The sequence below is a fragment of the Hordeum vulgare genome, chromosome 7H, assembly GCF_904849725.1.
Source record: "Hordeum vulgare subsp. vulgare chromosome 7H, MorexV3_pseudomolecules_assembly, whole genome shotgun sequence".
Lineage (NCBI taxonomy): Eukaryota > Viridiplantae > Streptophyta > Magnoliopsida > Poales > Poaceae > Hordeum > Hordeum vulgare.
Genome location: NC_058524.1, coordinates 120,617,397 through 120,631,162, shown reverse-complemented (window position 1 = coordinate 120,631,162; position 13,766 = coordinate 120,617,397). Strand labels below are relative to the sequence as shown.

Below are 13,766 nucleotides of genomic sequence, written 5' to 3'. Positions count from 1 at the left end.
GCCAGTTCAGGGGCTATTGAGGGAGTCCGTGAGAAGGGGTCCTCGGGCCGCTTGCCTACTTTATTGGGTTGGACTCCTAGGTTGTCCTATAGTTATCACTGGAATCTGGATTACAAGACAACATTGTATCCAAGATGAACTCTTTGAAGACTTGGTGTGCACCCCAAGACAAGATAATAATTGACATGTGTTCTCCTTGGTGTAATCGACATTTTATAACCCTGGTACCCCCCGATATCTATATGAAGAAGAAGGTTAGGGGGAGGTTAAGATAATTATTCCTAGGGTTTAGACCATAACATACGATCTTGAGGTAGATCAAACTCTATACTTGATACTCCACCATTCGTATAGAAAAGAGCATGATGTAGGGTGATCTGCGTTGGGTTTTCTATGAAGAGGAACGGGTTATTGTAGCACAATGTGGGCAAGTATTATCCTCCGTTATGAAACCAAGGTTTATCGAACCAATAGAAATATCAACAACAACCGTCTTCAGCGGCTTCACACAAAAGAACAAACAACTTGCACCCAACACGGGCAAGAGGGTTGTCAATCCTCTTGTCTTGTTATTTGCAAGCAAGTGAGGCGTGTACATAATTGTAGATAGGAAGATAAAATAAAAACAACAAGGTATTGAAGGTTTTATCAATATTTTTTAAATAGAACTTGGGGCCATAGCTTTTCCTAATGGCATCTCTCATGAAAATAAGCATACGGTGGGTAAAAAAATTACTATTGGGCAATTGACAAAAAAGCGAATAGTTATGCGATAGTCATGGCAATGACCATGTGTATATATGCATCAAGTCCATAAAAAAATCATCCGAATCCTCCTGCACCTATTACTATTACTCCACTCATTGACCACTATCCAGCATGCATCTAGAGTATTAAGTAAAATAGAGTAATGCATGAAGAACAATGACATGATCTAGACAAAGTAAACTCAAGAAATATGAACAAACCCCATCATTTTATCCTTAGTAGCAGCAACACAAAGACACATATTGTCCCCTTCTGTCATTAGGATATAGAAATTCACCAGGTTAAACCTACCACAACACACCACTGTCACCGAAGAAATATCGATCTAGTTGGCGAAACTATTTCAATAGATGGGAGAGGATTACGAAGCTATCATAATCACGCACATAAGAGTCATACAAGTATTCAGAGGAGACTCAAATATTTATCATGAATAATGTGATCATAAACCCACAATTCATCGGATTCCAACAAACGCACCACACAAAAGGAATAATATCTTATATATCAAAGCAAAGATGCATTGATCATTGTACTGAAGATCAAAGAGAGAGAGATTTCCATATAGGTACTGGCTATGGTCCCATAGGTCTATGGTGAACTACTCACACATCATCGTGAGGGCAGCAAGGTTGATGAAGAGGACCTTCGTGATCGATCCCCCCTCCAGTAGGGTGCCGGAACGGAGCTCCAGACGGCCTCCCGTCGGAAGAGAGACTTGTAGAAGCGTAAAAAGTATTTCGGGATTCCCTCTGATGTTTTTTAGGTAGATGAGAATTTATAAGCGAAAGAACAGAGTCAGGAGGCCATGAGGGAGTCACAAGCCATCAGGGCGCCCCGGGCTACACCATGTCGGCTTCTGGGCCCCTCTTGAGGCCTCGAGCCTTCTTTCGATGCTCGTTGGTCTTCTTTTGGTCCAGATAAAATCACCAAAATGTTTCACGGCAATTGGACATCGTTTGGTACGGAAAACCTGAAAATTGGAAACACACAAAAAACACCAAGTCGCATTGGGCACTGGGTCAATAGGTTAGTGTTCAAAAATAATATCAATTTTTAAATAAATACCCCAAAAGTATTCCAGAATGATAACATATGAGCATGGAACAATAAAAAATTATAGATACGTTAGAGATGTATCAAGCATCCCCAAGCTTAATTCATGCTCGTCCTCGAGTAGGTAAATGATAAAAATAGAATTTTTGATGTGACATGCTATACATGATGTAACCTTATGCATGTATTCTCATTCAGAAACGATGAAATAACAAATATTAACACAACAATACTTATAGGTATAAGCAGCAAATTATTAATTTTTCAAAGTATACGATCCTCAAAGAGTTTTTTATCCCCATCCATATTTATTATATTAACATGGCATGGCTCCATCTTCACCACATTAATACAAACATCAATCACCACGGTGTCCAAGTCAGGCAATTGGATCATACTTTTTCAATATGCATCAACTTTTTATTCTTCACGCAATACATGAGCGTGAACCATTGGACATACAATAAAGGTGGAATAGAATCAGGCGGTAGGTTTCAAAAGGCTAAAAGTGGAGAAGATAGTCTCACATCAACTAGGCGTACCAACGAGCTATGGAGATGCCCGTCGATAGATATCGATGCAAGGAGTAGGGATTGCCATGCAAATGATGCACAAGAGATATAAGTGTATGAAAGCTCCACTGAAGCTAAGTGGGGTGTGTATCCAACTTGCTTGCTCATGAAGACCTCGGGCATTTGGAAAAGCCCGTCAACGGAATATACAAGCCAAGTTTCTTAAAAAGTGATTCCACTAGCATATGAATGATATAACATGAGACACTCTATATGAAGAACAAGGTGCTACTTTGAGGCACAAGTGTGGTAAAGGATAGTAGCAAAGTCCCTTCTCCCTTTTTCTACCTTCCATTTTTTTTATTATGGTGGGCCCATTTGGCATCCCCATTGTTATTTCTCACTAGGACAATGATCTTTGAATGATAATCATCACACTTTTATTTAATTAGAACTCAATATGAAAACTGATAGGACGATATGACTATGTATAAATGCCTCTGACAGTGTATGAGGATGATATGCAATTAGGGAAATGTCCCCTTGCCCATGCGGAAAAGCGGTTGCGCCCGCACGGACGCATGTGTCCGCCGCGATCGCCGCATCTCCCTTGAACCGATGCTTCCTCCGGATCGTCGTGTCTCTCCAGGAGATATATAAGCACCATGTAAACATCGATCAAGACTACTCAATCATTTTGATTTCAAACAGGATAAAAGACTAACCACATATTTGGCTCGCAAAATCTCAATGCATCTCATAAAGGTATACTTCCTCCATACGGAATTATTTGCCGCAAAAATGGATAGAAATGAATGTATCTAGAACTAAAATACATCTAGATATATCCATTCTTCGGACAAGTATTTTTGGATGGAGGGAGTATTATATTGTTAGATTCGTATTTAATTGTAGTTTTTAATGATAATATTTTTTCTACCTACAACTCATATTTGTTAGTTAAAATCATGGTCCAAATATGACTACGGGTAAATAAATGAGGACAACGGTAACACTTCGGAAAATCAAAGCTTGACAGATTTTCTTTGGCACGCTAAGCATCGGCCGGTTAAAGTGTGTGTCACATCGGTTGCCTCCAAAATAGTTGGATTCCGCGCGTAACTGCCCACGTCAAGCGTTCAACTAGAGTTTACAGGTTGGCAACATGGCCCCATGTCGCGCTAGCTTTATCGGTTTGGACGGGTTTGCAACATGAGCCATGTTGCCACCGATGGTTCGTAACATGACTCGCCTTCAACTCACTTTGCAAACAACTATTGATTTTGCACGGGTTTGCAATATGACTAGCATTGCGCTCGGGTCTATTATGCAGTGGCGGTGCCAGAAATTCTTTCAAGTGTAGACACTTTAAAATTGTATAGTCATATGTATTTATTTATGAGTTTTTCTACATGATTTATACTTATTGTATGAGGTTTTTGTCAAAAATGTTGTGTAGTCATTTGACTACACACCTTATGCATGACTTCGCCACTGGTATTATGTTGAGCTCGTTGTTCGGGGGTGTTATGAGGTACACCAACTTAGTGGTGGTCGGCCTGCGGCTGTGTGGCCCGATCTCGAAATTCTTCATCTAGTCTCAGCTACGAGCCGGGGAGACAGAGTTGCCGGTAAAAACCGCCCCGTTGGCGGGCGATGACGGTGCTTTGCGTCATTACACTGATGAAGGCATCGTCGTGTAACAGTTGTCAACCCACTCGTGCTGCTTCGGGGGAAATCCCTAGGATCTGGCCTTTAAGATCGTACGATGACGGTACTACAGTGTCGTTTCTTTTTTGGGAGCATTGTTTGTGGAGCAGCGCTCGAAGACAGAGGAGCTTTGGTCGAGCGGCTTCGTCATGCACGAAGCTTCGGTGGAGCTGTCAAGTCATGCCTAGACGACAGGTGTTATGTTGAGTCATGCCTGGTTGGCAAGTGCTACACACAACATGTCTTTCAGAGTCTTCACGTTTGTATGGATGCGCATAGGATGGTGGCGCCGTTGGGTGCCGTGGTGGCGTCGCCGGATGTACGGACTGGCAAGGATGAGGTGGATATCTTTCCTGAAGATTGGTCTCTAGTCTGATGATGATGGCGACTGCTAAAACGTGTGCATGTGGTGTGCACTTTAGGTAGGTTGCACTGGCTATTCGTCCCGATATGTTATGTGGATGGATTGATGACGACACCGGTTTTAAATATGAGAAGTGAGAGCAATCTACATTATTGAATTTGTAGGTCTAAGTGGTGACTTCAATGGACTGATGTATGTTTTTGTCAGATATTTATAAAATAATTAATAAACATGACTGTATGCATCGATTGATGTAGAGGCCGAGAGTTTAACCTCCTTTTCAGAAGAAAAAAAATACGGGCCATGCTACGCGTAGGCCGACGGATCGTTTTAAAAGATCCGTTGTCCTGACGGTCATTAGATCTATATCCGTATAGTGTCCGACATGGCCCTCATTCTTACAAAAAGACTTCTATTGGAGAATACCTTGCAACAAAGTATATCTTGTAAAATTCCTTTACAACATGGGTGATGTGTTAATTTCTTTCACTATCTTCTATTCTTAAATAGCTAGAACTCACTATTCAATTGTCCTCTCTATGCAACAATGCCACATCATCAAATCGTGCATGTAGTCATAAGTTACTTTCTCCATTAATCTATTCATGCAAAATATACCCTCATGCATGATTTTTTTCTAGGTAATTAAGCAAGACATTTTATAATGGTTTTTTCATTTACATTAGTTTTCTAACATTTATTCATATATTTTTTAACAAGTTTCCACAGCAACGCGGAGGGCATCGTCTAGTTTTTATAACATGTGTGTTGTTAAAGAAAAAAATGCAACATATATAGATGATGTTGCAAAAAATATTTATATTTTCTTGTTTTCATTATTTTTGTAACATAAGTATTTTTAAAAAAAGCAATTTGCAACACGCATAATGTCGCATAAAGAGACATGTAAAGATGGCATGCGTGAGACAAAGGAGACGACGGATGGCTCACGTGTGATCTAGAGGGTGAAGGCAAACTTTACTCACCATTGGCATGAGTCTCACTCTCACTGACCTCCTGTACCATCTTTGCCAGGTTTTCAAACGAGGAACCACCCACTTCCATGGTCTTTCTAGAAGACACAGAGAGCTCACTAGCTCTAGCCGCGGCACGTCTCCCTTCCTCTCCGAAGATCAACTCCCTTGCCAACACCTGCACGTCTCCACTCACAACCAATCCACCGCCTTCCTTGTCCGCGTCTTCTTTTGGCCAAACCCGGAGCCCCATGCGGATCACGTCCACGACGAATTTCGCGTTGAGCTTCTGCTCGGCCGCCATTGGGAACGCCAGTATTGGCACGCCCATGGCGATGCTCTCCAGCACCGAGTTCCACCCGCAGTGAGTGAAAAAACCTTTGATTGACTTGTGACCTAGCACTCCGAGCTGGTTGATGAAACCTTCCACCACCTTGCCCCTATTCCCGAACCTGTTGTTGAACCGATCCTTCGTGTCGAACCATTTTGACCGGACCACCCATAGGAAGTCTACGCCGGAGTGGTCCAGCCCGACGGCGATCTCCTCAAGCTGCGCCCGGCTCAGCTCGGCCTGCGAGCCGAACGCGACGTACAGGACCGGCCGGTTCATGGCGAGCCTCGAGTCCAGCCAGTCGGAGATGTCACGGTCGTCTTTGGTCTGCACTGCCGGTTCGGACGCCGCGAGACAGAGCGGTCCGATCGGCCACATCTTGATATCGAACTCCCGGTTCCACATGTCGATGTAGACCGACTCGAGCTCGCTGAAGGAGTTGGCGATGATGCCCCTGCTGGAGTACATGCTGCTGCAGCTCTCACACACGAAGTCCCAGTGCGGGCCAGCCGGCTCCGGGTCGTCGAAGGGCGGGCCGAGGTCGGCAATGGTGATGCGGAGGTCCGGCAAGCCGTGGACCGGGAACGGCTCGGTCGGCGAGCTCACGAGCGCCTGCGGCTTGTGCGTCATGACCGCCCCGCATACGTACGAGGAGAAGCTGCCGATGCCGAGGGTGACGATCCGCGGCATGCCGAGCTCGTCGGCGATGTCCTTGGCCCACACGATGAACCCGTCGTGGATGAGCAGGTCCGGCCTGGGCTCGACCGCGGCCAGCGCGTCCGCGAACGCCGGGCCGAGCACCGTCATTGCGGAGACGAAGTCGACGAGATGCGTCGACGACGGGAGCTCGTCCGTGCACTGCGGGGCGTCCTCGGAGGGGAACGGAAGCTCGATGACCGCGGCGCCGGTGAGGCCCGCGCGGATGAAGGGCGCGTTGCGCGGGGTGGTGAAGAAGGTGACGGCCGAGGCGAGGCGGCGGCCAAGAAGGAGGCGCGCGAGGTGGAGGAGCGGCATGGCGTGGCCTTTCGCCATGAAGGGGAACATGGCCACGTGACGGAGCGGCGGTGAAGCAGCCATGGATAGTGCAGCTATTGCTTCTAGCTCTGTGTGTGCCAGTCTCAATATGCCTCTGTTCGTTAAATAAGACGGGAGAACCGACAAACGACAGCGAAACGTCCACTGAGTACACTGAACAGTTTTGTAATGGCAATGCTGACCGATCTTCAAACATTTAGAGAATATGTGCTGAGTATTCTTTAGTGGAGAATATTTTTCTTGGACAGGACTACACAGCGGCGCCGCACTTATGTCTTCCGGTGCGGCGACTGTACCACGTCTGCTAATTGCCTAATTGTCACGAAAAATAGTCACATGCATGCTTAATTGCCACAAAAAGTAGCCACATGCATAAACATAAATTATGTGCACACATTCATTGCAAGAAGTATAAAAAGAGCAACATGCAATGGCAGGCTGGCAGCGCAAGAAAAAAGCATACAACACAACAATTCTCTTTGATGTTTGAAATTCAAAAAGTTTTATCTACAAAACCGTTAAGTCAATCGATGATCTGTTTTGACCATTGACTTTCTCGCGACGAGTTCTTCGAAACTAGATCCCATGTCGACATGTTCTAGCAATTATTTTTTTTGGTTCATACTTGCCACATTTTTTGACCTCACTTGCCATATTATTAACCACTTGTGTGAGAAAAATAACTTGATTGCCACTTTTTAATATTATTTCGTATAAAGCCTTGTAGCAGTTTCTATTATGCATGATATAAAAAAGCATGTAATAGGTTGTGTTTGTTAATTTAAAAATGCTAACTTGTCGTATTTACATACAACTTTACCAGAAAACTATTTTGTGTGCTTGTTAGTTTAACAATGCCGAGTTGACATATTACAAACGATGATCAAAAAAGATTTCTTATGGTCATCGGTTTTAAATATATTGAGTTGTCATATTTTCTCGCGTAATCGCCTATAAAAAGTTTTTTGTGTTTATTAGTATGATTATGTCGAGATGTCATATTTATATGCAAATTTTAAAAAAATATGGCGATTAAGTTATTTTTTATCAGACAAATAAGTGAAACCAATGTGGTAAGTACGAGTAAAAAAAAAGTTGTCGAAATATATCAACATGAGATCTAGTTTTGAAGATTTCGTCGAAACAAAGTCAACAGCAAAAAGGGATCATGATCGAATTAACGGTTTAAGAGATAAAAGTTTTTGAATTTCGATCATTTAGAGATGAATCATTGCATGCATGCACGCATGCATTATGAAGAGAATCGTATTGCATGCTTGCTCAGCGGCAGTACGGTACTGCCGAGATGCGGCGCTGTTAGTTAGATTTTCCCATTTTTCTTTTGAACTTTTAAGGGTTCCCCACCTTAAATATATTGATCAAAGCGGTCTAAAATCCTAAATAATTACAACACATATCACAAGAGAGGAAGAGAGACAACTAAGGCTTTGTTCGGTTAATCCTCCTCCTAAGAGGATTGGAGAGGGTTGGTGGGAATTTGATTTGTTAGGGATTTAATCTCTACAATCCCTGCCAAATCCCTTTCATTTCCATGTCAACCGAACAAGGCGTAATGGGAGAGAGCACCAATCCAAGACACCACGTGGTGGCGGCGAGCAGTCCGCAGCCGCCCGCGCCACAACACCGTGTCTTCGTGGTGGTACCTGCATAGACGGCCCACGGAAGAGGGCAAGACCACCGTTTTTCGATGTTTTCAAAGGTATCAACAACACATCAAAACGAGCTCCAGTCCAGAATCTACGATAGGGCAGCCAAGTCTCCGACGAAGACGCCCGCCACGTCCACGCCAATACTCCGCCAAAAGCCCTCCGTGAAAGGGCAGCCGGACAGCAAGTGATCCGTGGAATCCATTGACACCGGGCAGAGCGGACACCCGACGTCCTCCGTCGCCAAAACGGATTTCCGGGCCAGGACGTTCCGGGTGCGGATGCGTCGTTGCACTAAGAGCCAGCAGAAGAACTTCACACGAGACGGGACACGTGACCCCCGGATCACATCCGCATAGCACGCCTTCACTCCGTCAAAACACAACAACTTGTACGTCAGTCTCGAAGACAGTGTGAGGCCCGTCGGACCGGGGGTATCCATGCTTGTCTGCGTGCACGCCCAGGCATAACTCGTGCTAGGAACACCATGACCCGTTTTCGGGCTTCGAGACCAAGACCCTCGAGAGGACCCCGCCTCGCGTGGACAAACCCTGCGGACGACGTCGGGCGCCACGTCAAGCCCCACCTCGCGAGGGGACCCCCAAGGCTGCCCTCGGGACTCTCATAGGGTGGGCCAGGCAGAGGACCACCCTCCAAAGATATTTCATCCACTATACTTTTTACTCGTGTAGAGGTCAATATGTTACCCCCAGGGCATGCCCCCTTGCTTGTGGCCCCCCTGCGGGCCTCCTAACCCTAATTCTTGTCCTATAAATTTCCAAATATTCCAGTATCGCCAAAAAGAACCACGAAAATACTTTTACGCCGTCGGGAGCCTGTGTTCCCGAGAGATCCCATGTGGCAGCCTTTTCCGGTAATCTGTCGGAAAGGGAATTGATCACGGAGGGCATCTACTTCAACTCCATTGCCCCTCCGATGAGGTGTGAGTAGTTTACCACAGACCTACGGGTCCATAGCTAGTAGCTAGATGGCTTCTTCTCTCTCTTTGATCTTCAATACCATGTTATTCATGATCTTCATGGAGATCTATCCGATGTAATACTCTTTTGTGGTGTGTTTGTCAAGATTCGATGAATTGTGAGTTTATGTTCAGATTAGCCATGAATATTATTTGAGTCTCTTCTGAATTCTTGTATCCATGATTTCATATCTTTGCAAGTCTTTTCGAATTATTTGTTTGGTTTGGCCAATTAGATTGGTAATTCTTGCAATGGGAGAAGTGCTTAGTTTTGGGTTCAATCTTGTGGTGTCCTCACCCAGTGACAATAGGGGTAGCGAGGCACATATTGTATTGTTGCCATCAAGGGTAAAAAGATGGGGTTTTCATCATATTGCTTGAGTTTATCCCTCTACATTATGTCATCTTACTTAATGCGTTACTATGTTCTTCATGAACTTAATACTCTAGATGCAGGTAGGACTCGGTCGATGTGTGGAGTAATAGTAGTAGAATGTAGAATCATTTCGGTCTACTTGATACGGACGTGATGCCTATATGTATAATCATTGCCTTGGATATCTTCATAATTTTTGCTTTTCTATTAATTGCTCGATAGTTATTTGTTCACCCACCGTATTATTTTCCTTTATGAGAGAAGCCTCTAGTGAAACCTATGGCCACCGGGTCTATTTTCCATATCATATTTTCAGATTTATAAACCAAAAACACCAAAAATGCTTTCGTGTAATTTATTTACTTTAGTTTTACTTTCAGATCTATTAATATTTTATACCTATCTCTATCAGATCTCATCCTTGCAAATAACTCTGAAGGATTGACAACTCCTTTATAGCGTTGGGTGCAAGTGTTTGATTATTTGTGTAGGTACACCTATTGGAGTATCGCTTGTTCCTCCTACTGGATCGATACCTTGGTTATCAACAAACTGAAGGAAATACTTATTTACTTCGCTGCATCACCCTTTCCTCTTCAAGGGAAAACCAACGCAAGCTCAAGAGGTAGTGTAGTGCCCCAAGTGTAAAGCTTTCCCTTTTTGTAACCTTCCATGTGGGACCACCTTGACATTGTCATGAGAGCTATCTATGCATGTATGAATTCACGTGTCACCTTGTATTTCTTCTTTTGCATGCATGCATCCATGCCATACCATTCTTACCATGCCTTGTTTTGCTTGCATCTATACCTTGCCATTTCTTAGTGTGGAGACTTGTGATTTCATGTGTTGATGCACATGTGATGATGTGGTGTGAAGTAGTGGAGTGTGGTGCTTGGCATTATTTTCAAAACCCCCTTGTTAGTTTCAAACCCCTTTCTCTCTTTTATTCCACAAGTGCAATTTCAACTTGTCCCTAACCTGGATTTAAAATGTTCAAGGTTTAGAAATATTGTGGGAATAATATGTGCTAGTTTGGTGATTTGTTTTGGGTGCTAAAGGTGCTAGAATAAACACAAAACAGCCACCAATATTTATGTTTTGTATTTATTTCATATGCCCCAAAAATCATTCTATTATTTTATTCAAATAGCTTGCTAAATTTCAGGCCCAGGGACATTTTCCTTTTATTTTTATCTTTTGTGGTTTACTCTCTGGCCTTTTCCCTTTTCCTGTTGTTTTATTAAATAGGAATAGTTGTTGTGGCGTTTTCCTTTTAAGATGCGCTCTGGTGGGCTTCCTGCCACCACAGAGGCCCATCTCTCCTCCTCCAGTGCGCAGCGCAGCCCATCCCGCGTCCCTCTTCCTCCTCCGTCGACGTCATGCAGTATGACTGCATCTCCTCCTCCCGTTCCTCCATAGCTTAATCCTGTGGCCAAGCTCCTCCCCTGAGGCGCTATAAAGCCACAGGAACCTCCTCCTCCCTCCTAGGTTTCCCTCTCCTCCTCCTGTGCGCCGCCACCCTTCTCTCTTCTTCTTCCTCCCCCTCAGTAAGCTCTGTAGTTAGTCCAAGGAAGCCTCCGCCGTCGATCGCCGTCCTCTCATCGCCCTCCGGTGCTGCGGCCATGTCCAGGAGCATGTGGGACTCCCCCACGCTCCATTTTTGCCCTCTGTGAGGTCGAGGCTCCTCCTCACCGACGGCAGGGACGTCGTCTCCGCCGCGGACCCGAAGCCCCCTTCTTCCTGTTCGATTATGCGTTAGAGAGGTTCTCCATCGCCGGCCTGCTTCCCCTCCGTCGCCTCTTCCTCCGTGGGGTCCTCTCCTTCCTTCCCCAAGGTGAGGTACCTTCCCCCCTTCCTTCTTGCCCTGTAGATCTGTCAGATCCGAGGTAGAGCTCGCCGTGTTCCTCTCTGATGCAGTTCGTCAGAGCAGTAGCAAGGTGGTGTGTGTGCAGTAGCAGTAGCGTGGTACGACATGCGTGTTGTCGATGTGTGGTAGCAGTAGAAGCAGGAGCTCGTCTCCCTGGCGTGTCGAAGCAGCTGCAGCAGCAGGGCATGCCGACCTCCCTGTCGCCATGCTCTCTGACGAAGCAGAGCAGCAAATTCGATGTGTGTGTGTGTTTGTCTGTCAGGCGCGGTTCATGAGTAGGTGTAGTGGTAGCAGGGGCTCTTCCCCTTCGTATGCAGCACTGTCGTGGTGGTGTTTCCTCCCCGTAGAGTGGTAGCAGGAGTACTTGCTCCGGTACCTTCTCTGTCGCCGGCGTGCAGAGCATTGGATCGGATGCTGTGGTAGCTTAGCTGGTTAGATCCCCCTTACTAGCCGTAGCCGAGCCGTAGCCTAGTGGTAGCAACGTGTTGTTGCCTGTTGAGAGGGCGTGGGTTCGAACCCTCCCCTCGGCAACCTTTTTTTCGTTTTATTCTTTCGGCACAGTAGATGCAGGGTAAGCAATACCTTGTGAGCACCCCCTCTCTGGTCAAACCAGTGGCCGTAGCGGAGTGGTGTGGCTACCTTATGCTATGTGTGTTAGAGCAGCAGGTCTGGGGTTCGACCCCAGCACCTCCCCTTTTATTTTTTTCTCCTTTGTTTTCTGTTATTCTTTTCCATTTGTTGTTTCACCACCTTGCAGCCTTGTTCTTTATAGTTATGTAGTCATTTTGCACATATAGATTTGTGTTTAACCTCCTCTCATAATCTGCATGGATGTATTGATTGGTGCTGGCTTGTGGGCCTTGGTGATGCACTTGTGTGTGTGCGTATGCACTTAGTAGATCTTGTAGGTGCATGTGCTTGTATAATCTTGTGCTTGCAAGCATAGTGGAGTGTGTGTATGTGTGTGGATGGTTTCTCCCTCACCACATGTTTTGGTGTGTGTGGGAAGGCACAAGTGATGCTTGCTATGATTAGTATGTGTCGGGTTTTGTTGTATGTTTGCATGGTAGATTCATGTGAGGTGTAGTAGTGTGGGTGTGTGTGGGATCACCCCACCTACTAGAGCATGGGTGCACCATCACATGTCCATATGTGAGTGTGTGCATACCCTCTTGAGTATGTAGGTGAGTATATGATGTGCTTGTTGCTTGAGTTGGAGTTGAGATATGCCAATGCACCTAGGCATGAGGTCTACCCCTCATGTACCCCCTTGATGTTGTGGTCATGTGCAAGAGCTTGTGTAGATTAGCTCTAGTGATTTTGCACATGTGGTGTTGCGCTATTCACTATGTGTGATTCTTGTAGTTTCCTCCTCCCTAGATTGTGGCCACTTGCTCCAAGCAAGTGCATAGGTATCTTACATGATTTTGGGGTAGAATATCCCAAAGAACCCATTGGCAAACTCAGTTTTACCATTGGGATAATTTCTGGAGATGACATATTTCATTTTTCTTCTATGTTTAGAGCTTGGTTCCATGTGATTTGTTGAGCACAAAGGTTTGCTTCTTGGTTGTGCTAGTAGAGGGTGACCCCCTCTACCTCATGTTGGTTTCATCTCATGATTATGATTCCATATGTGCAAGTTATGCCCACTCAAAGTAGGCATGTGGCTGAAATTCCAGATTAGTGAAAATCTGAGATTTTCACGAAGTCTGAGAACCTGTTTATAATTTCTTCTCCTGTAGATGAGGTTGTGCAGGTCAATGTGTTGTGATCTAGCCTTAGCTTTCAACTAGAAAGTTGGACCTGATATGTTTGTCTAACTCCCTGTAAAATTTCATTTTATTTGGAGTCCTGTAGGTATTGTTTTGGCTGCTGTGAAAATGCTTCAGAGCATAGACAGAAAGTGAGAATCTGGAATATTCACTAAGTCCCTGAAAACTGCTGTTTTTGGGCAAGTTTATGGCCTTGTATCTTTCTGTGTTTAATTCCTCTTTGTGTGATTCTTGCTTGTGCTTGTATTATTCTTGAATAGCTATAGCCACATATATTATTTGTCATATTTGGATGGCTGTAGGTGCTTTGCATGTAGCTCACAAAGTGCTATGATGCAGTTTATGGCAG

At 44.9% G+C, this 13,766-nt stretch overlaps 1 protein-coding gene across 1 annotated transcript; it reads right to left on the bottom strand.

Annotated features, from left to right (window-relative positions):
* Positions 1 to 1,404: 1,404 nt before the first annotated feature.
* LOC123409580 (UDP-glycosyltransferase 90A2-like) lies at positions 1,405 to 6,813 on the bottom strand. Its single transcript, XM_045102444.1, has 2 exons — positions 5,397 to 6,813; positions 1,405 to 1,741 (listed from the first exon to the last, which is right to left on the bottom strand). The coding sequence occupies exons 1-2, from the start codon at positions 6,790 to 6,792 to the stop codon at positions 1,695 to 1,697; spliced, it is 1,443 nt and encodes a 480-aa protein (XP_044958379.1). The 5' UTR covers positions 6,793 to 6,813; the 3' UTR covers positions 1,405 to 1,694.
* Between the last annotated feature and the right edge of the window lie 6,953 nt (positions 6,814 to 13,766).